Source organism: Tupaia chinensis, unplaced genomic scaffold (assembly GCF_000334495.1).
Source record: "Tupaia chinensis unplaced genomic scaffold, TupChi_1.0 Scaffold000667_1, whole genome shotgun sequence".
Classification (NCBI taxonomy): Eukaryota; Metazoa; Chordata; class Mammalia; order Scandentia; family Tupaiidae; genus Tupaia; species Tupaia belangeri.
The window spans coordinates 1,186,246-1,211,769 of NW_006160189.1; the positions used below are offsets into that span (position 1 = coordinate 1,186,246).

General features: G+C 34.3%; 1 protein-coding gene across 1 annotated transcript in view; it reads left to right on the forward strand.

The window, feature by feature from the left end:
- Positions 1 to 19,358, forward strand: part of LOC106736146 (60S ribosomal protein L9) — a 194,124-nt gene extending 174,766 nt beyond the window's left edge. Inside the window, exons 2-3 of the mRNA XM_014592160.1 lie at positions 10,331 to 10,414; positions 19,209 to 19,358. Of these exons, the coding sequence (XP_014447646.1) occupies positions 10,331 to 10,414; positions 19,209 to 19,358 (234 nt within the window). The remainder of the gene's footprint in view (positions 1 to 10,330; positions 10,415 to 19,208) is intronic.
- Positions 19,359 to 25,524: the final 6,166 nt, after the last annotated feature.

Consider the following 25,524-nt stretch of genomic DNA (forward strand, 5'->3'; position numbering starts at 1 on the left):
TCTACCCAGCACATGTATTGTCATGATCTAAGAAGGTAAATGATGACTGTACATCACCATTACTTTCATACCTCCTTCAGTTAAACATACAGAATAGTACAGCAAAGATTTAAATAAACATTCTAAAATCTGATTCACGTTAGCAATATGTCTATAAGTTGAGCATCCCTAATGCAAAAATCCAAAATCCAAAATGTTCCAAAATTTGAAACTTTTCGAGTGCCAATATGGTATCACAAGTGGAGAATTCTGCACCTAACCTCATGACAGACCTCAAAATGAAAGCATAGAATACACAGTTTAATTAGCGTCTTCAAGAGAAAAGAGACCTTTCAAGCCCCTTAGTATGGTGATGCCCACGGGTTGTCCACGCAAGTGGTTGGGATAGAGACATTTTTGTTTCCTGATGGTTCAATATCCACAAACTTTATCTCATTCACAAATAATGGAAAATATTATATAAAATTACCTTAAGGATATGTATAAGAAATATATGAAATGCAAATGAATTTTATGTTTAGACGTGTGTCCTTTCTCCAAGCTGTCTCATCATATGTGTGTGCATATTCCAAAAAAAAAAAAAAAAAAGAAGCCTGATCTCAAACATTTCAGATAAGGGATGCTCAACCTGAAGAAACTCAGATTTTTAAATTCTTGATTTTAATTACCATCCGTTAGTATCACATTTAAAGATAAATTCTATCATATTACTTCACAGATACATTTTCTTCAAACATCAAAACAGAGCATGAAATTGATCCTTAAGTATTCAGAACATTGTCATATAAAATAGTAAATAATATAGTAAAAATTTCTACCCTGATGTGTCATATAACCTAAGATGAGAAGACATAAATTAAAGCTGTGACTGTACACAAGCAATATAGTAACAATTAACTGCTATAAAAAAAATATTGGGAAGTAATATTAGAGTATGAAGAGGGGTGGGACTACTTTAGTTGCAAGGGCTTAGATGAAGTGATAAAATCTTACCTGAGTCTGTAGTGGTAAGAAACAGAAGAAGGTCATACAAAGAGTTGTATCCTTTCACTAATTTTCAGTGAAAGTATAATACTAAAGTATGACTCACTAAAGTTTTACTATTTTTTTTTTTTAGAGTTTTTTGCTATAGGGCATGTGCGCTCACCAGGATGACAGAGAGAGACAGAGAGACATAAAGTGAGAAATCACCCCCCCAGTGGGGATGGCCTTGCTGCAATCCCTTCTCCTCCATTCTCCTCTCAGGGATCTTGGGCACGCACACACACGCACCTGGCGTGAGGTAAAGCACCGGGTCCAGGACTTGAATCATAGTCGACTACATGGGAGTTCAGTGACATAGCCATTATGCTAACTGCTGGTCCCAAGTTTTACTATTTTTTTAAAAAAGCAATATCACACAGCCTATATGTTTAATAGGAAAAAAAAAAAAAAAGTGGAGGGTTCTATCCCCAAAATGCTGTTTCTGTAACTTTTAAAAAGTATGACCCATTGTAGGAATAAATGACCATTTTGGAGACTACAATAAGAATTTAGGGGCCAGGAGGTGATACAGCTGTTAAACAGCATCTGTGAGGCAATCCCACATGGGAAGTGTGCCAGTTCGAGTCTGAGTATGCCAGATGCACTCGTAATTCAGGACTGGCAGAGTGCTGGGGGAGGATGGTGGCGTAGAGATCCTGTTAAAGGTATCTTCTCTCTCTCTTACCAATGATATAATTAAATAAATAAACTTTAAAATAGAAAATTCAAATGCATATCCCCTACTTTATTTTATCAAGAATTTAATAGTTCTATTGGCATAAGTCTCACATTAGGGTCATAACTTATTTTGCATAATCTGTGCATAGGTCTCTTTCTTATTAACATTTGTCAAATCAGATATTTAATTAGAGATGAAGAGAATAAAGAGAATGATTGGGCCAGCTGGTAGCATAACGGCTAAGGCAGCTGGATCTGATATGACTAATCCTGTTTTCAAGTCCAGGACTCAGAGACTTGAAAAACACATTCACTGCTTGTGCATGTGTGACCAAATTCCTAAAAGGTGGGATAGAGGAGAAGGGATTGTGGCATGACCATTCCCAGCAGGGGAAGGAGTGCCTTCTTACCTTACCTTCTTTCTCTGTTTCTCTGTCCAGCAGGAGCATGTGCCCTCTGACAAAATCTTAAGAAAGAAAGAAGAAAAAAGAAAATTGCAATAAGTAATTTTTTGTTATCTTTTATTTCTAATCATACATACCCTATTCTTTCTTATAGAAGAAAGAGAGGAAAGAAAGAGTAAAAAAAGAAACAAAAAAAGAGAAAGAAAGAAAGAAAGAAAGAAAGAAAGAAAGAAAGAAAGAAAGAAAGAAAGAAAGAAAGGAAGGAAGGAAGAAAGGAAGGAAGAAAGAAAGAAAAAGAGAAAGAAAGAAGAGAGAAAAAAAAAGAAAAAGAAAGAAGAAAGAGAGAAGAAAGATGACAAACTAAAGAAAATGATATATTCATTGAAAGAACCTAATAAATCAACTTCTCTAGGAAACATATCTTTTTTCCTACAGACTTAACAGTTGGTACACATGGCAACAAAACTCATGATTGCATTATTTATTCTTTAGTCTTTCATCTTATGTCCATTTCTTTTTTCATATACAACCTTTCAATACCAAATATTAATTTAAATATGGTATGACAATGGCAAATTAGCTGTGCCTACTGATAGGAAACAATAAACAGTCCATGCAAAAGTTAATAAAAGAAAATGCACTATGTATCAACACTTATTTGAATCTCCAACTGAAGTCTTTGGAGAGAATAAAATTACATTCTGCTTAGAACCTTATCAAAAACGTGCTTCTTTCTAAAACTTTATTTCACTAAAACCTGTGCCTCACACAAGGTCTCTTTCCTTAATATTTAGAAGACATGTAAAAGTCTTCTGTTGAGCTGACATTACTAGCATTAGAGAAAAGTGAAGCTTAGAGACCAGTCTATCAAAAGTACCCTTCTTGGGACCCGCAGTTAGTTTAATGACTATGTCACTGGACTCCCACATAGTCGACCGTGGTTCGAGTCCCAGACCCAGTGGCTTAAACTCATACCGGGTGCGTGTGCGTGCGTGCCCAAGATCCCAAGAGGAGAATGGAGGAGAAGGGATTGTGGCGTGGCCATCTCCTCTTGGGGGTGATTTCTCGCTTTCTATCTCTCTGTCTCTCTCTGTCTGTCTGGTGAGCGCATGCGCCCTATAGCAAAAACCTCTCCAAAAAAAAAAAAAAAAAAAAAAGAAAAGAAAAAAAAGAAGAATTATTAAGAGGAATAGTACTTCCCAAACAGGAAAGTCAAGTGAATAGGGTATGTATGATTAGAAATAAAAGATAACAAAAAATTACTTATTGTAATTTTCTTTTGCAAAGTATCTGTTTGAGCCCATGCTTTATTATAATATAGTTATGCTTAAAAGTAGTAATCAATGGTCAAGTCAGAAAATTATTATATAATATCCTCATTTTATGAATCAAAATATATACCTGCATTATAAAGACCCTCAATTGTGCAGTTGAAAATGTGTTTTTATATTTGTTTAGTTAAGAAATTCGCAAATGTATGTAAGATTAGTTCTCCTCTTGACTCTCGCATTCAACTGGGCACCTAGTGACACATGGCTCTGCCAGATATCAGACTAGGAAACTCTGTTGAATTTACTTTGAAGGCAGACCACCTCTCTCTTACTTTATATCATTGGATTTTGCAGTAATCCAATTTCCTAGCCTGCCCCAGAACATGGATACTCACTTCTTAAAAGTAAAAAGTATTCACAGTGCATCTGCTTTGAAAACATGATAAAGATATTCAATTCTAAACTAAAAAGTTTTCACTTTGGACACTGTAAACCATAGATGTAAGTCAATCACCGTTGTCAGAGCTTTGTAAGTATAAATTTAGGGAACACTATTGCTTCTTTGCCCCCTCATAAAACACACACACAGACATGTATTACATATAATTACAAGTATAAAAGAGTCAGACTTTGAGTAACAATTTTGTTCATTGTTAATTTTTATTTTAATTTACTTTATCTTTTATAACTGTTATTGACTTTCTACTTAAACATGAGTTTTCCTTAAATCATATTTTAAGTATTTTAAGTTGTTACTGCTTTTTGCAGATAACTCAGCCAAGGATTATCAGGTTTGATAACAAAAGTCTGTAATAAACATAAGCAAAAAATCATGGCTTGAATGGCAACATACAGAAAGTGAATATTGGCCTGAAAATGAAGAAATGTAAATCTCAGTCTTGCTTTGTCACTGAATAACTCAGTGACCAAATGCAAATCAGGTAGCCTTTCCTGGTATTTAATATCCTCATTTGTAAAATGAAGTTTGATGCTGAATGACCTAAGTTGTTGCTTTTATTTACAATATATTAACTCTAAACACAAGAAAATAATATTCTGAAGAATAGTTCTAATTAATGTATGGGACGTCCACAAATGAATGTGCATGGTCAAATTGCAGGATTCCACAACTCAATTAGTAATGACAACAAAAATTAACATGTGTTAAAAATGTTTCACAGCTTATGTCAAAAAAAAATTCAAACACCATGCCAACTCCTAGAATAGCCCTGTGTTTAGGATAGATATTGTCATCTCTATTTTGTGGCTTAGGAGACAATAGTACAGTTAAGTTAAACTTATCTATCTATTGATCACAAAGGGAGAAAACTCTGGGCTAAAACTAAAATGTGTCTGACTCCAAACCAATGTTCTTTTTCCCACAATGCCAAGGAGGTCATTAGCACATGCAGTTATTCAGTTGTGTCAAATAATGCTGCGATAATTGTTTCATGCTATCCTTTCTAATTATTTTTAAATGGAAGCAGTTGCATTTAGCAGAGAATGTGTTACTCTTTCTTTTCTAAAGAGCAAGCTGTACCTTAAAAGCATTCCTGAGGTTTCTTCCTCAAGGTGGACGTTTCTTTTGTTTTCCACAACCAATACAATCTTATCTGCCAATACCTCTACTGTAGATTTATAGACATGTTAAGAAGACCATGAAGCTGGTAAAGTATTATTATCTTTGAACTGCTCTCATAATTTATCTAATTAGAATTACATTGTTAAATAACCCCTTTTCTTATTTCCTGATAGTATGTATTTTATAGGGTAAGACACCTACCCACCACTGTGGGTTGTTTGAACATAATCCACTAAAGTCATGAGCAAGACTCAGTTGAGGCATTTAGATTTGACTCACTGCTTAGGGTTCCATAATATAGAAGCAGTGTATGTTTGCTATAGATGTCAACCCAGGGCACTTAGTTCCTCACACAGTTCTCTTTGGGTAGCAAATGAGAGCATTTAAACAGTCACTAATGAGTCTTGATGCATCCCTTGAGATTGTATTTGTGCGTACATATGGGACAAAATAACCATTATATAAATACTTCAGTTACTCAGAGCAAATCAGTATTATTTAGTCTATAATTTCAATACGTTAATTACATGGCACCCCCATGAAGTATGTAGAGTGCTTTTATTTCCATGGGCAAACCAAAGTAATTAAGTTAATTCTAAGTAAATTAAATGAGATGAAGTTGCAGGGAGAAGTCAACAATACACATGGCAAGATTGGAATTAAAGATTTTTTTATACTGAATTTTAAACTCTAAGTGTGGTTTTATGTTCCATGCAGAGGCCCCTGAATATTATTAAGCTAGATATATAACCTCTTCATAGGATATATAAATTAGATATATAATCTCTTCATAGAATTATTAACCTGCTTTTCACAAAAGACAATCATTTAATAGTATTAATATATTCGAAGGGTGGATAGGGCATTTGTATTTGATAAAATTAATAGTGGGATTTATCCAAATATGTTTGTGCATTTATGGGTGCAGAATTAAGTGAAAAGTGGTCTTATTTTGAAATCTTTGGAATTAGCTTCTCTTGAAGTGAAAAAATGTATATTTCTATATTTCATAATAAATTCTTTTGAAATTATTTATTTCATTTTATTTATTATTACTACTATTTTTAACTTGATCAGAGAGACACAAAGAGAGAGGGAAAGAAAGCAAGCAAGCTGCCAGGTCTAGGCCTCAAATTGCAGTCAGCCCCAGGGAAATCCAGCACCTTAACCATCACACCACCTGCTGGTTCCTTACAATAAATTCTTACTAAACTTTTTCCTTAATTACTTCCTTATATAGAATTATTTTCTTGTTCTTTCATTAAAATCCTGTTTAGAGCAATTTTTAGGAATTGTCTGATTATTTTGGTCATAAGCATTCTATAGCACAGTATCTGTATAATATACATAAATTTATTTTGTTTTATTTTACTTTGTGAATCTAATGCGAAAGGAGATAACCCTTATAGAATCTGCTATTTAAACACTTTCATATCTCTAGCATCTATAAAAAATAAAACAGGGACCAGCAGTTAGCGTAATGGCTATGTCACTAGACTCCCACGTAGTCGACTGCGGTTCACGTCCTGGACCCGGTGGCTTAAACTCACGCCGGCACGTGTGCGTGCGTGCCCAAGATCCCAAGAGGAGAATGGAGGAGAAGGGATTGTGGTGTGGCCATCTTCCTGGGGGTTGATTTCTCGCTTTCTGTCTCTCTGTCTCTGTCTCTCTCTTTCTGTCTGGTGAGCGCACGCGCCCTATAATGAAAACTTCTCCAAAAAAAAAAAAAGTATAATGAAGAGAAGAAGTTTAGAAAAGGGGATTATAAAGAATACCTTCGAGACAATACAGAGTGGCCTGGGCTGTTGTGAGGCTAGAGGCCAAATGGGAAGGCTCTGTGTTCCAGTGTTGGGTCTACTTGAACTTACTGGGCACGCCTGTAGGCATGCCATGATCCTGACTGGCTGTGACTTTGAGGGAAGCATCATGAAGACCTTATTGAGAGTACCTGTCTCTTCTTTTCCTCTTTCTCATAAAAGAGATGAATAACCTTAAAAAGAAAAAGTAAGTTTTTGGTCAGCAGATGGTGTAGTGATTAAGATGCTGGGCTCCCACATGACTTATTAGATTCCAGTCCTGGACCCAACAACTTGAAAATCATGGCTGGTGTGTGTTCATGCCTAAAGTCCTGAGAGGAGAATGAAAAAGAGATTGCAGTGTGGCCCTTCTTGGGGAATGATGTCTCCCTTTCCCCCCTCTGTCTCTGTTTTCAGCAAGCACATGTACCCTATGATGAAAACAAAACAAAACACAACAAAAACAGAAACAAGATGCTTAAACAAGTTGTAAAAGCCAAAGCCATGTTTTCTTTAATTTGGAGAAAAGCCTTTGACCCAAAGGTCATTATGTATGGAGTATTCCCAATGAAGTAAACATAAATTTGGAGGCTAAGAAGGAAATGTGCTCAAGTTCCATGTATGCAAACTTGACTGTAGGGAAGATTCAGAAGAGCACATTTTAGACCTTTCGAAACACAAGTGTGGACAAACCTTTAAAAGGGAGTACATGCTGGTTATAAACACAAACTAGAGATAAATATTTTAAAAAGTATTTATCAACCATGGAAAACAATATTTTTCTAATATTCCAGTTATTTTCTTCTGTTCTAAATAATATTTTCAGTGCTTCTACCTGTACTGAAGAGAGTTCAAGGTTATCAAGACGAAATGGGAGCTCAATTTTTACCCTTCGAGACTCAAATGCTTTGTTCAAAGGAGTTAGCAATTTCTGTATGGTACCAGACAACTCTGAACCGTTCTGCTGAAGATTCTGAAACCATGCTGAGATGCTGAGAACAAATGCTGCAAATTGCAAAGTCAACACAAGTAGAAGATGCAGAAATAGTAAACAAACAAGCTCATTTTAAAAAAAAAAAAAAAACTCATCCAAATAAAAGCATGGGCAGTGACTTCTCAATCCAGTGTGTCTTGGCAAAGGAGTCATTGGTTCTTTAGACCACACAGGAAAAAAATAAAGGGCAAGAAAAATTCTTACTCATTAGGCTGTCAGGATTTGTGTTGTGAAAAGATAGTTGTTTGAAAAGAAATAATAGATTGTGAAGATGAACATCTTTCTAAGCACTGCTCAAATTGTCTCTGGTAGGAGCATATTATTTTGCCACAGGGATGTGCTGTGAAAATACTTTCTATATCTTCAAGGGATGAAATTGCTTTTTAATTATTTCTGGCTCAATAGAAACACAAATCATAGAAATAATGTCTTACATTTGATCAAATGGCTAAAATATGGTGTTTAGAGAATAAAAATCTTCCAAACATATACATAAAAATGCAAGAACGTGCCAAGGTAAAACAGTTATTAAAGATAAATACTTTCCTCTCTCTCTCACCCCTCCCACTTTTATCACACACTTTTCCCTTATGTGTTTTACATTTGATCGAAATGACTAAAGATCAGATTATTTTTTTTAAAAAAAGTGGACTCTCAAATGTATAGATGAAAATATGAATATATTCCAAGATTAAAAGAGGAAAAAGATAAGATGCCCTACACAAGAATATAGACTAGTTTTCCATTATGACTTACATTTAATCAAAATGGCTAAAGATGGGATAATTTAAAAATAAATAATAACTAAACAATAGTCTCCCAAACCTGTAGGTTAAAAAAAAAAAAAGGTCAGGATTAAAGAATGTAAATATAAGCCCTCTCCTCCCCTCTCGCCCTTCCCCCATCATGATTAATATTTTCTTCCATGTGCTTTTTCTGTGTTCATATCCATGACACTTTGAATTAATTCTTTCCCCTGAGGGACGGATTACCTTATCTTGTCTGGGCATTTCAGTAGTTGACAATGAACCCATGAATTAATCTGAATACAGAAACTAATTACAATGAAATCTGTTCAGCGTGCTCACTTAAAACATTTTCTCACCCTTAATGTTAATCTTTAGAAGACCAAGACAATTGGCACGAAGACAATGTTTCTGATTTAAGAAACTTTTTATGATTTTCTCTACTGACGTACATTCTTTCCAGTGGGATGTGATAACCTGGCATTATACTTTAAGGTTATTAAGGTACAGTTTGGTTAATTGCACCTACATGGTCTCAAAGGTCAAAACAGGTAATAGTTTTAAGGAGAATTTTTTAAATATAGAAAAAAATGATTTTCTATAATAGGAACAAAAATCATAAAATGGAAAGGAGACCATTGAAGTCATCTGTCCCCCTGGGTGTCTTCAAACGTTCCCTTTCTCCACTCCATAATCTGGTAAGCAAAGAAGCAGAGAACTGTGTTTATTGTTAACGATCCATTCAGAAGTAGATGTAAACTTTTAAACACAAATACATACACATCTCAAAAATATCAAGAAAACTGATTGAATCCTTACAATGGCATTGCCTTTTCAAAGGACCATGAACAGTTATACCATACTTTTTATAGAGAGTTAGAATAAGTATGCAGATAAAAGCATAAATATAGTCCATGCATATTATGGTTCCCAAACAAGTTCGTTTCCAAAACACAGAGTGGGTACAAAATCATGGTCCAAGGAAATCAAGCCATCAGCGGTGAAAAATGATTGGCTTTTCCCCTACAGAATCCTAGAATATAAAAGTTTATAGGAAATTTAGAATAGTCCTAATCAGGTCTTTCTTTATGTAGATAGGAAAATTGAAAATAACATGGATGAATTTTCCTTCCCAAAGATCTTAGGGATAGGACCCCAATTCTTTGTTTCCCAATACATTCCTCTTTCCATCCTACCTCAGTATCTTACTAAGTTTAATGTACATATAGACAATAGAGAAAACTTCATTCAAGTGCATATAAATTTAACTTCATCCATAGGAAATGCTTCATTTGAAGAGCAGTGAAGGTGGAGGCCCTGCCTCAGCACTAAACCTGGCAAGGGAAAACATTTTCAGGGAAAAAAAACACCTGAAGATTCATGATGCTTTCTTATTCCTACCTAAAATTGCTCTCCCAGACCTGAAGGAGAAACAGAAATCTATTTTAATCATTTTAAGCAGTAGCAAGTAGTTTATGCTCACTAAAAATCTGTTACATCTTGTATATCCTTATTAATGGTAGATAAAAGCAGCTCAAATTTTATCTTATCTTTTCAATTCACAAATAAATCATGAAGGATTTAATAGTGGAAATAAAATTTTACTGTCTTCTGTTTATACCAGCCAAGTGCAACTCTTATCACGTCCACTTTTCCAGTAACGTCTTATGAGGCTTAAAAATATTTGACTTGGGTCTAAGATTTGACATTTTAAAATAATCGGAATCTGGATGTTTTCCCTCTCTAATTTACCCCTTCCTTCATATTTTGGAAATGCCTTCAATGTGTTTGATCTGCAGTATGTAAATATGGTAGAACCTTGCTCTGTCCTCACAGTATAAGGATATTCTAGGATTAAACAAAGTAAAGATGAACACTGCCTCTGGCCTCGCTCTGCAGCACATAGACCTTTTCACCCAGGTAAGTTCTATGTTCTGAACTAGCATGTTTCTGACAACTCAGGCCTTCCTTTACTTCTCCATCTGCATCTTTCACTACCTTCAGGATTCTCTTCCCACTTTATGATCTTTCTTAGGATTTCTGTATATTTCCTTGGTTTCAGTAAGGACCTATGCTGATTACTTCAGAAACTCACACAGTCTAGGTACTCCATAATTATTTGCTGATTTTAAACTCTTAAATGTATGACTTAAACATTTATTGGCACCAGCAGATGGCATAATGGCTACGTTGCCACACTTCCATGTGGTCAACTACAGTTTGATTCCTGGACCTGAAGGATTAAAATTCACCCTGGGCACATGAGTAAGAGTGCCCAAGATCCCGAGAGGAGAATGGAGAGAAGGGATTATGGCATGGCCATTCCTCCAGGGGCTCATTGTGATTTATCACTTTATGTCTCTCTCTGTCTCTCTGACGAGCTCATTTGCCCTATAGAAAAAACCTCTTTCAAGAATAAATTTTATCTTTGTCTGACCTTCACTTCTAATGTCTGTTGAGATGCTGGACATCTCTATACTTCAATGAGCTCTTTGTTTTCCAAGTTCCCATGTAAAACAAAACTTGGCATCTTTCTTCTAAAGTTGGCGCATCCTACTGAATTACTTCATCCTATATCTATTGTCTCAGCCAGATAAGTCATTTTTGTCTATACCTACTTTGTTAGACCTTTACATTCAGTTGGTCCTTTAATTCTACCAATGAATATACCCTCATAGCTCACTATCTTATTCTAGCCAAGGCCATTGTCCTGTCTCAAGATCAAATAGAGACTGTTAACATATGAAGTTCTAGTTAGCTATTCTCAGCTTTTTATATATAAAATTACTTTGACAAATTACATCTTTAGGCAAAAAAATCACTCTTGGAGATAGTATGTGTAGTGGAGACAATTTCTTTGATATATATGGTAGAAACAATCATGAAAAATACTTAATCTCTGACACATACACAAATAATTCAAGAGTTATACTTAATTTTTATAATCTTAGAATCAACTTTTAAACATTACTGTGGAGATAATGTTGATAAACTAAGATTGCATTCTGGTATACTCCAGCTAGTGTTTTCTGTTAGGCAAACAGTGATGAAATGTAATTTTAATTATCAATACTTTTTCATAGTTCATAGATTTTTAAAGTGGGTTACTATTATTTATTCATCCTGTATATACAAAAATAGGACATTGATTACACAAATTAAATCTTTTTAAAGCTATTTTTAAAACTGGGAGAAAGAACTATCAAAATTAAAGCTATAGTCTTGAGTTTTAGTTTGCACAGTCTATAAATACTTAATTTTACTTAAAAGCTCTGTCATTTTTTTCATGAAAAATAACCCTCATTTTTGATTCACTTTTTAAACATTTTTTTAATTTCATTTTCTTTTATGCATTAAATCACATTATTTGGCTTACAAAATGGATATTTCAACAGGTGGACATTTCTCCCTAGTACAATTGATAAAACTATAAAAAATCTTCAACAGAAAATGCCACATTTCTTTGTCTCATTAATGCTTTGCCTCCCTATTGTTCTTCTAAATTTTAAAAAGCAAAGACAAAAATCAAAGTCATACTTTAGAATAGATCATTTTTATCAGAAATTTAAATCCTTGATATAAGCCCAAAAAAATTATAAAACTGTAATAAAATGGACTAGCATCCAAACTTCTAAATGTTTCACTAAATATCAAACCATTAGGGTTTCTCACTCACCTCAGAGCTCCCACATAAATGACCTTCATAATTCATGTCAGCCAGGGCTGGTTAAGAGGGTTGTCATAGCTTCGCAGTGTCATTCTTCAATTTACTCATGTGTTCTTGGCATGGTAAGGAAAAAGTCTTGGAGGTGACCACATTAGGCCCAGAAAAGGAGAATCAAGAAACAAGTTTTTATCAGAAAAATATTTCTGGCTTTATACCTATAACCACAGATACTATATAATAAGTATAATAATTCTACACAAACATTTGAATAAATGTAATTCTAAACCTGACATACTCCAGCTAGTGTTTTCTGTTAGGCAAACAGTGATGAAATGTAATTTTAATTATCAATACTTTTTCATAGTTCATAGATTTTTAAAGTGGGTTACTATTATTTATTCATCCTGTATATACAAAAATAGGACATTGATTACACAAATTAAATCTTTTTAAAGCTATTTTTAAAACTGGGAGAAAGAACTATCAAAATTAAAGCTATAGTCTTGAGTTTTAGTTTGCACAGTCTATAAATACTTAATTTTACTTAAAAGCTCTGTCATTTTTTTCATGAAAAATAACCCTCATTTTTGATTCACTTTTTAAACATTTTTTTAATTTCATTTTCTTTTATGCATTAAATCACATTATTTGGCTTACAAAATGAATATTTCAACAGGTGGACATTTCTCCCTAGTACAATTGATAAAACTATAAAAAATCTTCAACAGAAAATGCCACATTTCTTTGTCTCATTAATGCTTTGCCTCCCTATTGTTCTTCTAAATTTTAAAAAGCAAAGACAAAAATCAAAGTCATACTTTAGAATAGATCATTTTTATCAGAAATTTAAATCCTTGATATAAGCCCAAAAAAATTATAAAACTGTAATAAAATGGACTAGCATCCAAACTTCTAAATGTTTCACTAAATATCAAACCATTAGGGTTTCTCACTCACCTCAGAGCTCCCACATAAATGACCTTCATAATTCATGTCAGCCAGGGCTGGTTAAGAGGGTTGTCATAGCTTCGCAGTGTCATTCTTCAATTTACTCATGTGTTCTTGGCATGGTAAGGAAAAAGTCTTGGAGGTGACCACATTAGGCCCAGAAAAGGAGAATCAAGAAACAAGTTTTTATCAGAAAAATATTTCTGGCTTTATACCTATAACCACAGATACTATATAATAAGTATAATAATTCTACACAAACATTTGAATAAATGTAATTCTAAACCTGACATATGACAACTTTTAGTAATGCTAAAATTGAAATTTAAGCATAAGTATCTTAATAATTTAGAGATAAAGATGGGCCGAACTATATATTTTAGAATAGTGCCTGAAGTTTAACCATCCTCATTAAAAATCTCCAGAAATTCTTCGAATTGCTATTTCTTGTCAAAGCTCCTCCCCATCTCCTATGTAGAAAGAGAAGCATTTCATTGCTTTCCTTTTTATCACGAGCAATATAGTTTGGGTTGAATATGACCTACATTTCATTAGTAATACCTTATACTTCCTTTTGACCTTTTATTGTGACTTTCAGCTTAAGAACGAATTCAGGGCAACAATAGGATGGAGTCTTTGAAAGGGGTTATTTTCTAGATCTCCCTTTGCAATTTGGAGGTCAATCTGTTGGCATCAGGAAAGGCGAGGTTAGGTCTAATCACAGTGATAGCGATGCACACTGTTATAAAGCAGTGATATCAAGAAAGAATGTAGAGAAACATTAAGAAAAAAAATGAAAGTAGAATACCAGAAAGATTTGAAGGATCTCTAACTAAAGCAGCTACCCTCGTAGACTGTAAGAAGGCTTAACAAGCTAGCGTTGACCTTCAATGCCTGAAGTTTCAGATGCCCGAGATTGACAGTTGGCCTGGAAATAGTAACCCTGTTAACCCAAGATGATTCTAAATTCAGAAGTACACTGAAGAGGATCAGTCCTTCTCATTTTTCTGTAAGGAAGTTAAGAAACAGGCTTTTTGAGCTTGAACAACCTTGCCCATTAGGAGGCAACATATATAAAGTTGGATTCACTCAGTGTTTTACTTGCTTTTTATATAGATTTTTGTGTCTACTGTTAGCACAGGTAGGCCATCAGGATACTGTTTAGCAAGTCAAAAGTTTAATGCATTTTGCAGAGTGAACGGATTAGCAACTAAGCCTAACTTTAATTAGAAAATCTTGTCTTAAAAATGACATTTCACATGCTGCAGTTAATTTTTTTGTTATTACTGCCCATGGCTTTCTCTGCATATACATAAAGCAAGAAAAAAAAAATCAGTCAACCATTTTGCTAATACAAGATAGACTAAAAATTAAAATGTGATAAGTCACTGATAGGATGACTCGGCTTAATTAACAAACAAAAATCAGAGTTATCTATGCTGATTTCTAGACTAGTCTAAGCTCATGAGATAATTTTTAGCACTTTTTTCCTGTTAGTATATTAGGATTGAAACTTACAAAGCACATAAACATTCTTGGAAACCATTTTTTAAAAATCATGTTTCACCTTTGTTCTTTCCTCTCTTCCATTTTTTTCAAATGCAAAATCCAAAAATAAATAAAGGACAAACAAACAAAATGAATAAGATTTAGACTATTGTTGGTCATTTCCTTGGGATAAAAATCTTAGGATTTTGGTGTCAAAAGATAATGAAAATATAGAGACTATGTACTTCACAGAAGAGTTAGTTGTCTTTTTATTCCTATTCTGTAGCAAATAAAATTTCTCACTCTTTTAGTTTGTCTGTGTTTACTGACTTACTAATTGAACAGTAGTTTCTCACTTGCATAAATTAGGGATTCTCAAACTATGAGTCAAATCTTGTCTGAATATTTTTTTCTCCCCTTCAATTTGCTATAAGGTTCATGTGCCTCCTGAGAGAAACAGAGAGAGAGAGAAAGTGAGAAAGTGTAAAAACACCCTTCTCCTCCCTTCTTCTCTCAGGATTCTGGGTACAACCACACATCTGCAGGGATTTATTTCAAGCCACTGGATCCAAGATTCAAACTGTGCATTTGACCATGTGGGACCCACTTGCCCTAACCAGTATGCCACTAGCTGGCCTCAAGACTATGTTTCACTAAAGTTTTATCATAACTCAGATACTCATCTATTTGTGTTTGCAAATGTCTGCTTTTATATTACAATGGCAGAGTCAAGTAGTCAAGCAGCGGTGATGCATACTCAAAGCCTAACATATTTACTATCAAGATCTTACTGGAAAATAACTGATAACCCATGATATAAGTGAATGTTTTCTAATTTCCTAAAAATGAAATGATCTTACTATTTCTATTTCTTCCTTTGCTCATTTATAAAAACTATATTTACTTTTAAGTTATTAATGCTAATTATATATATTATACATAAATTTTAAAAACAATTTGGACACTCAATCATTGTTTTCTTGATTTATTAAAATTGCCATATCTGTTTCTGTATTTCCCCCCCCGGGTGCTATCAATTTGACTCTATGTATTTATTATAATGTTTTCATCATAATACCTTTTAATATTTGCATTTATAATTGAAATTTGTCTTGTTTTTTTTTTCAGTCATTTATTCTTTTTTTTGAGAGAGAGATATTTTTGCTATAAGGTGTGTGCGCTCACCAGAGAAACTGAGAGAGACTGAGAGACAGAAAGCAAGAATTCACCACCCAGGGGGGATGGCCACACCGCAATCCCTTCTCCTCCATTCTCCTCTCGGGATTTTGGGCATGCACACACATGCGCTTGGCATGAGTTTTAAGCACTGGGTCCAGTACTTAAACCGTAGTCAACTATGTGGGAGTCTAGCCATGTAATCATTATGCCATCTGCTGGTCCCCAGCCATTTATTCTTCTAAAGATTTTTTTATATCTTTCCAAGATTATTCCTTTTAAGAATCACTAAGTTGTTTTTTTTTTTTTTTCTGAATTAATATTAAAGATTAATTTGGTGAAAATAGTTTACAATTTTTAAGTCTTTCTTAGAATGCACAAGTCAATTCACCAAATGTATCTATCACAGTATCAAATACAGAGTAGGTTCTCAATAAATATTACATTTACTATTATAATAATGACTTTTTTAATGTTTAATTTGATTCAATGAAATGTCTGTTTCCATATTACTTTGGGCAAGTAATTAATGTCTCTAAAACTCAGTCATTTCTGTCTGTGAAAAAGGGAAAATAAGTACCAATCATGTGAGTTATTATGAAGACCAAATATAATAATACTATGTGTAACATTATAAAGTCTTATCAATGATATACTTTAAGTTTTTAAATATTTATATACTTCTGACTGCATATACTTTTTATACCTAATATTTTTGTACTTCAAGGTATCTCAAAATTCAGTTTCTAGAATCTTGTCCAATTTGTTAGCATTTTAAACTATTTTGCTATTGTTGGAATTTTGCTATAGGGTGCCCACACTTGCGGAAGAGTGACAGAATCAGAGAGTGAGGGAAATTGAGAAATCAGAGAAATCACTCTTCGGGGGGTACGGTCATTCCATAATCTCTTCTCCTTCATTCTCCTCTTGGGATTTTGGCCACGCAAGCACATGAGCCTCGTATGTTTTTCAAGCCACCAGATCCAGGATTTGAACTGTGGTGTTGACCATATGAGATCCCAAGCTTTTTAAACACTACACTACCTACTGGCCCGAATTTTATACAATATTTTTTTTTCTACCAAATTGCATTACTGAGCACATAACATTGTTTCTTATTATATATAAATGCATTGTGCACTATAGTCTTTCAACCTCTGTTCTTCAATTTACTTTTGCTTAAAAATTTGTGGGGTCAGCCTATGGTACAGTGGTTAAGGCAGCTGGATCCTTAACTGTGGATACACAGTTTTCAAGCTATGGCCTAAAAACATGCTGAGCCTGTTTATGCATGCTCAAAATTCCAAAAAGAGAAAACAATGGAGATTCTAGCATGACCATCCCCTAATGGGGGATGACATCTCTCTCTCTCTCTCTCTCTCTCTCTCTCTCTCTCTCTTTCTCTCTCCCTCCCTCACAAGAATATGTACCCTTTGGAAAATTTTTTAAAAAATAAAAGATTTTGTGATGTGTAATTTCTTATCAGTTCATATACTGGTATTTTAAATTCCTGCATTCCATTCCTTTATATGTATTTATAGTAATTTCATGTTAGGTTCATAAACTGACTTTAATTATATTTAAGAAAGTTTTCATATAGTGTAGCTATGTGTCATGGGAAGTAATTAAAATGATTTCTTACATATGTCCCTTGGAGCACTACTACAATATATCTGACCTGAAGGACTATTTGTATGACCCATTTTCTTCATTCTCATGCACATATCGCAAAGTAAAGTTAATTTTGCCCTTTCAGGAACTTATGTGCATATGTGCATCCTGAAGATCTGTTACTTGCCTACATCACTCAGTATCAAACTTGAGACTGCTTCTGCTATAAAACAATACATCCTTTAATTTAATTAGCTTTATAGATTTTTCTGAGATTGTAACCAAAATGCTATGTTGGACCCACATATGAAATAGACTCATGCAACTGAGAATTTGGGCTGAAGAAGCCTGTTGTCACCCCTTATGCAAGGAATCTTTGAAGAATTCATGGAAAATGTGTATTATATATGAAAAAATGCATGGAATTAAAGTTTTTCTTCACCAGGATAAATACATACCTTAATTCCATTTTTCTGCAAATGGCTTCAAGTCTCTTCATATAGCTGAAAGAAAAATAATTTTTTGAAACTGTGAGATTTTAGAAAGGATGCAAGAAACTACTTAGGTGTCCCCTTTCCTTCTTGATCAACAGAAAACACTTTTTATTCTGCCTCAAAGGAGCTTAAAAACCAATCTATTGGAATCAAATATGAATCAAATAACCCACAATAATGTAAACCTATGAGACAATGGCATAACTGTTTCAAAGCCATGTTCACTGACTTCCTGTTTGGATACTTGCTAGCGTCCATTGCTGTCAGTGGTAGAATCGGAACAGAATTCCTCCCAATTAAATCTAACGGGGGTTCTATTGGGATTTCTAGGAAAACCTTGCTTTCCTGATATAAAGAAGTAAACATGGCACGAGCATGTAGCTTCTCACTTCTTCTTCTGTCTGAAATGCAAACGTAATATTTGGAGAAAGCAAGCATGATGAGAATAAAGGCCACAGCCTACAGATGGTAACGTGAAAGGTCATAAAAGTCCTGCTCCAGATTCATTACTATAGCAGAAAAACACCTATTTTCTTTGTTTCTTCATTTTGTGCTTGTAGGTGAGTGCATTCCTTCCTGATATAAAATTTAATTGTGATAAGTGATATAGAGCTCGAGCGCATACAAGTACCTTGAAAGCATGTCAAAAGCATAAAATAAGGCAATTTGTTACAGACATAGCTAGTCTGGAAATAGTAGTTGACATGGGATATTAAAAATTAGTAGGAAGAAGGTTAATAAAGAGGTGAAGTGTGCAAAGATAGAAGAAAGCATGGGACATAAAGGGACCTAAAGAAGTCAATATGCAGAGAATGGGACACAAGAGAGAGGTTCAACATGAGAAGGGAGATTAGAGCTTTACAGTCTGTTAAGGAGAATCATTTCAGCCTAGGTGCACTGGTGCAGGTGGTAGGGTACTGCTGCAAAATACTGGAGCCAAATGTGAAGGCTGAGAGTTTAAATCCTGAGTCAACCTAAACATTTCAGATGCACCTGAGGGCACAGCCATGATTCTTGTTGGCTGTAAGGCTAGGTCACAGCGTGCCAAGGCCTTGTCAGGGGACTCCTGTTCTTCTTTCTCTCTCTCATGAATTAAATAAACTTTAACAATGTGGAAGGAAAAGAATCTTTATTATGGAGACTATAGAAAGACATTAAAGACTTTTGACCAAGCAAAAGCATGTGAAATAATTAGACTTTCTTTATTTTTAATCTTTAAGTATATTCTTTCTTCATTTTAGAGAATAGAGGATGAGGGAAATCTCTCAGTATTATATATGAGGAATCACTAGGAAAGATGTCAAAATGACAGATTTTATGCTTTTCTAAGCAAACTCGCAAACTCATGATGGTGCCAGTTCCTGTGATACAAAACAATGGCAAAAGATCAGCATTTAGTGGTGAAGGTCAAGGGTTTGGTTTTACACTTATTGAGTCTGAGATGTCTTTGATGCTTCTCAGAGATCATTTAAGGCAGTAAGCTGGTTTTTGTTTGTTTGTTTTGGAGAGGGTTTTGTTTTTGTTTTTGTTTTTGTTTTTATTTTTGCTACAGGGAGTGTGCACTCGCCCGAAAGACAAAGACAGAGAGACAGAAAGCGAGAAATCACAACCCCCAGGGGGAATGGTCACACCATGATCCCTTCTCCTCCATTATCCTCTCAGGATCTTGGGCACACGCGTACACATGCCCGGCATGAGTTTAAGCTACTGGGTCTGGGATTCAAACTGCAATCGACTATGAGGGAGCCCAGCAACATATGCCAACTGCTGGTTCCAGTAAACTGTTTTTATAGTTCTAGAAATTAGAAAATAGGGGATAAATAAACTTGAGGGTTGTTTTATTATATATGCTGATTAAAACTAAGAGTAAAAATGAAATCAGAGAGAGATTATGGAAAACAGAAAACACAATACTTAGAATGCAGCCTTATGGTACTCCTATACGAAATACATGATTAAAGAAAGTTGTATCTTGCAATGATGAAAAAAGGTATGGAAAGAGATATAAAAGTATACTCTCAAAAATTCTTTAAAAAAGGGACAAAATAATAAAGGATTTTAAAAACTGAAAAATTACTTAATATAGCAAATGTGATTAGGTGGATGAGGATGTAGTAGTGCCTAGTTAATATTGTAAATAAAGTACAGTACTAAGAATTGAATCCAGGTAACAAGAATATAGGTGTGAATTAAATGTTTTTAAATTTGTATATAGATTTGAATTTTTTCCAAAATAAAAATGTTGGAACAATTAAAGTTAGAGCTAAAACTGATATTTAAATACTTTGAAAACACAGTTGATAGATTACTGAATGAATCCATGCTATGGCTTGTTAAAGATCACCAATGACACACCACTAGAAGCACACTTATAGTTTACAAGGTAATTTATATAACTTACAGCAAAGGAAAAAACAGTCTAAAGAAATGGTGGTATATCTTGACAAAGGGATTTGGATAAGGCTTACAAGAGTTGAAATAGTGAAGTCAACATGAAAGGAGCTGAGGCCAGTTCTAGATTGAATGTTGTCAGAAAACAACATTGCTACAGCCAAGCAATGATGTAGGAGTTGCACAACTTGACCCACTTAGGAAAGGTACTGGGTTTCTGTCCCAGTAACTTCCTAAGCATGCCAGGCACACATACCCAGGATCAAAGCCACATGAGACTGGGGTGGATCACAATGTGAAAACCCTTTATAGGATGTTTGTCTCTGTTTCTCTCTTTATATGTTTCTGTACCTATCATGGAAAAAAATAAATATAAAAAAAAGACAACAAAATACAAGACCAATGCAGCTGTTGCTTTTGTTAATATTTGTCCAGGACAAGGAGTCATGAAAGCAAGCCTTTTCACTGGTAAAAGTTAAGCAGTTGATGGGGCTGGCTGGTGGCATGGTGGTTAAGGGTGTTGGACTCTCACATGGCCAACAGTGGTTCAAGTCCTGGACCTGGTGACTTTCTCTCTCTCTCTCTCTCTCTCTCTCTCTCTCTCTCTTCTTCTCTCTCTGTCCTTCTCTGCTCAAATGAAAATAAACCAATAAAGTTAAATAAAATAATTCTTTAAAAAAAAAAGGTAAGCAGTTGCTCACATTCATTAGAAGAAAATGGAAGATGCTGAGTCACTAATCTTTTTGTAGTTACTCTACTCTTTTTCTGTAGTTACCTTTGTTTGTTTGTTTTTGTTTTTTGTTTGTTTTCAAACATGGCTATAGAATGAATTTCTCTAGACTACACTTGTTTATATTTATTGGAAAGGTAATATAATGTATATGTATATATTTGTGTATATGTAATCTCAGAGAAAACACTAATTTATCTGCATGGTTAAAGAGACACAAGATTATTCCAAATAATTCTCAAGAAAATGGATTTCCTAAGAACTTCAGTAGATAAGACCAAATTGTTTTCCAGTCTTGAGAAGACTGTTTTTCTGAAGAAGAGTTCCCATTATCCTACATCTTAGTCAACACTTGGTATTGTGCATCTTTTCAGTTATTCTCATGCTCGTAGATTTATAGTGGTCTCCCATTGTGATTGTAATATATGTTTAGTAAATTCTACTGAGATTGAATTCTACTTTATTAGCCATTTGGATGTTCCCTTTACAAAATGCATTTTATACTTTAGCCCACTTATTCCAACGAAGTTTCTGCTCTTTTAATATTGGTTTACACTTTTTATATATTTTAAGTGCATAAGTTATTGCCAATATATATCTTCTAACTTTTATCATTGTGGAATGCCTTTTCACTTTATCATTATTATTCTTATTTTTTTAAGTCTTCTTTTTCTATAAGGTGCATGTGCTCACTGGAAAACGAGAGAAAGAAAGTGAGACATCATCCCTTAGAGCGTGTGGCCACGCCACAATCCATTTCATTCTCCTGTCAGTGTTTTGGACATGCACACATACACTCAGCATGATTTTCAGGCCACTAGGTTGGAAACTTAAACAGCAGAGTTGGTTGGCTATGTGGAATTCAGCATCTAGCCACCACGCCTCCTGCTGGCCCTCCTTTTCACTTCCTAATGTTGCCTTTTGATGAAGAGAAGCTTTAACATGTGCCTGTGTGCCCAAGATCCAGAGAGGAGATTGAGGCATGGCCATCCCCCCCACACCCCAGGGATAATTTCTTGCTTTCTGTCTCTCTGTCTCTCTCTGTCTTTCTAGAGAGTGCATGCGCCCTATAGCAAAAACCTCTCCAAAAAAATAAATAAATAAATAAATAAAATAAAATATTTTGTTTTACGGCTCCTAATATTCTAACTAATGGTATTTCTCATCTAACAATCACATTCAATAACTTAAATTGTCCTCCTTAAAATAATTTTTTAATCTGAAAGTCACAAACATAATCTTCATTTTTTTCTTTTTTAAATTTTTTTGTTTTTAATTAATTAATTTACATTCATTCACTGAGCATTGTCGCAGCATACAAAATGTGATTTTTCATCCAGAATATAGTGCATAGCGGCTTAATCATATATGTTATCATCAATAATTTTCATTTCTAGTTTCATATATATACATAAATATATATATGAAATATAAATATATATATATGTGTGTATATATATATATTCCCCCTATTTCTCACCTTCTGCCATTTCCCACCCTCCTCCCACAGTATTTCAGGTGTCCACAGTTGTTTCCCATTCCTTTTTCTTCCCACATTTTATTGATTCATAACATTTCTTAAATAATCTAAATACTTTCAATAGCAAGTTCAGCTGATATGTACATATCTATGAATACGTGTCTGACTTTAGTCATGAAACTCTGAGTAGAACAAGTGTACTATAAGGTAACACCTAGCTGTTGCTATAGAGCATTAATTATGTATTTTTTACTATATTTTTTAATTTCAAGAAAAGCAGTTTTAGCTTTAATAAATCATAGAAATGCTAAGGAACTATGCTTAAAACTTATAGCCAGAAAACATGTTGGGATTCTGTTCAAATAGTAAGTTCATGAACCTATCGGCAGCTCAAGACAAGACAAAAGTCCTTAAAACCGGAAAATAAAGCCTAGAAGAAAATCAGCAATGTTCTAGTCAAAAGTCATAAAATTCTATTTCACCTGTTCAGTCTCATGTACTTAATCTATCTCCTGTTGTGGTTCACTTTTCTCAGGTAAATTCTGGGATATACATTTTCATAGCTGACTGTATTTAATTTTCCTGGTATAGCACTCCCTGCAGAACATCTTGAAGAACTGGTCTGGTGTCGGTAAATTCTTTCAGGTTTTGTTTATCTGAGAATGTTCTTGTCTTTTCTTCCCATATGAAGGTTAATGTTGCTGGGTAGAGTACTCTTGGTTGAAATTGCTTTTCTCTTAACACTTTGAGCATGTTTTCCCATTCTTTCCTCACTTGTATTGTTTCTGATGAGAGATGTGCTATCAGCCTGATGGGATATCCTTTGTAGGTAACTTGACGTTTCTCTTTTGCCAATCTTAGTATCTTGTCTTTGTCTGTGGTTTTGGTCAATCTGGCTATAATGTACCTTGGAGAAGATCATGATCTTCTATAAAATATTGTCTTCTAGAACTTTCATTTTGGTGTCTTTACATATAACGGTTAAACTAAAGGTGATTTGGAATTGAATATGTGGCATAAGTTAAATATCCAGATGGATAGTTGAATCACTACCATTATTCAGGACCTTCCTTTTTTTACAACATTGTAGTTTCGCCATTTATCAAATAAAGTGTTTATATATACCTGGCATTGTAACTTGAATAATATTATATTCCATTCACCTGGTATTGTTCCTTATGCTAATAACACATTGTAATTTTTAAGTGAATTGTTTTAATGAGTATTGCTGTCTGATAGAGTAAATCTTTAAATACACTTCTTTTTTTGAGGTTTATTCATTTACTGGGGTCAGTAGATAGTGTGGCGGTTAAGGCACTGGATTCCTACAGGATCCACTGCGATTTGAGTCCCTGACTCTGAAGCTTAAAAATCACATTGGGCACATGCGTGTAATTGCCCAAGATCCTGAGAGAAAACTGCAGGAGAAGGGATTGAAGTATGGCCATCCTCCTTAGGGGCTGATTTCTCACTTTTCCTCTCTCTGTATCTTTGGGTCTCTCTCTCATTCTCTATCTCTTTCTCTAGCTTGTACACACACACCCTATGGTAAAAACCTTAGAAAAGAAAATTCGTTTGTTTACTTCATGAGTTTTTAACAGACAGAAAAAGACGAGCACTCTCTGAGGAGCCTCATTCCATGCTTCCCCCATAGCCTCCCCAGTCAGCCAGGATCACGGGCATGTGTGCCCAGCATGTACAGGTCTACTGAGGAATCAAACTCATGATCTTTCATACACATCTAGTTTTCCTAGAGGAATGCATCACCACTGTGCCACTCAGCAGGCCTTATACTTCCTATTTTAAGCTATACTGCATCCTTTGCATTTTTTTACAAATTTTAAAATATGCTTAATTTCCACAAGATAGCTTTTGAATTGGCATTTTGTCATATATATTAAGTTGCAGGAGAGTTGCTATTTTATGATGCTGTTTCTTTAACCAATAGATATGACATATTCTTCTGCTTTTATCTTAAATATTTCTTCCCTCACATTTTGGGATTAATTTGTTTGCATTTTTTAGTTAACTGCATGATAGATACATAATTCTTTTCTGGCTGTTTTTTTCCTCTAATATGAGCATGTAAATTATATATGAACTCAAAGCACAATTTTACTTCCATCTTACTAGTTTTAATTGTACTTAATCAAACATTTTCCATTTTTTATTTTAATATTTTTTATTGTGAAAGAGAGGTAGAGAGACAGTGAAAGAAGCAGAGGGAGAAAGTATCCCCAATAGGGTATGCTTATGCCACAAGCCTCTCTCCTCCATCTGTCCACTTTGTTGGCATTTGGGGCACGTATATACATGTATCCAGCATATTCCTCAAGACATCAGGGCTGGGACTTGAGATGCTGTTGGCCATATGGTACCCAGCTCTCATAACCACCAGACTGCATAGTTACCACTTTAAACAATAGAATATTTAGAAATAGATAGCTAGTTTCCCAAGCAGTTAGAAATTTTAAAGTTTTTTTAAAATTGATCTTGATCCAATTATCCAAATCTCATAGGATATCCTTAAATATACACTGAATTCTTTTAAATTCAGTGGATTTTGCATTATGGTTATTCTGGATAAATGTTTCTCACATTGTAGGAAAGGATATAGATTCTGCATTTGTGACAGGTGCTATGTTGTATATGTTTGTTTAGACTTGTTAATCAAGTTTATAAATCTTAATATTTAGGTTTATCCAATTTCTTGTTTTAACAGTTATGTACAGAACTATGTTAATCATTTATATTTAGTTTTCAACAAAGCCAAAATATAGGAGTTATTATCATTTACATGTTATTGATGTGGAAGCTGCAGCTTAGTTATGTTAAATGACTTGCCCAAAGCCACAAAGCAAGTAAGCAACTGGCATTTAGATACACTTCTAGGTGACTCTAAAACGTGCCTTTTTACCAGAAACACAGCCTGTCTGTTTGTGCTTCTCTTTTATTTTTAAAATAGATAAGTTTTGTTACTGATAGTAATGTACATTATCTTATATGTGGTTGCTTTCAGGTGTTATCCATACTTTATCTTAGCAT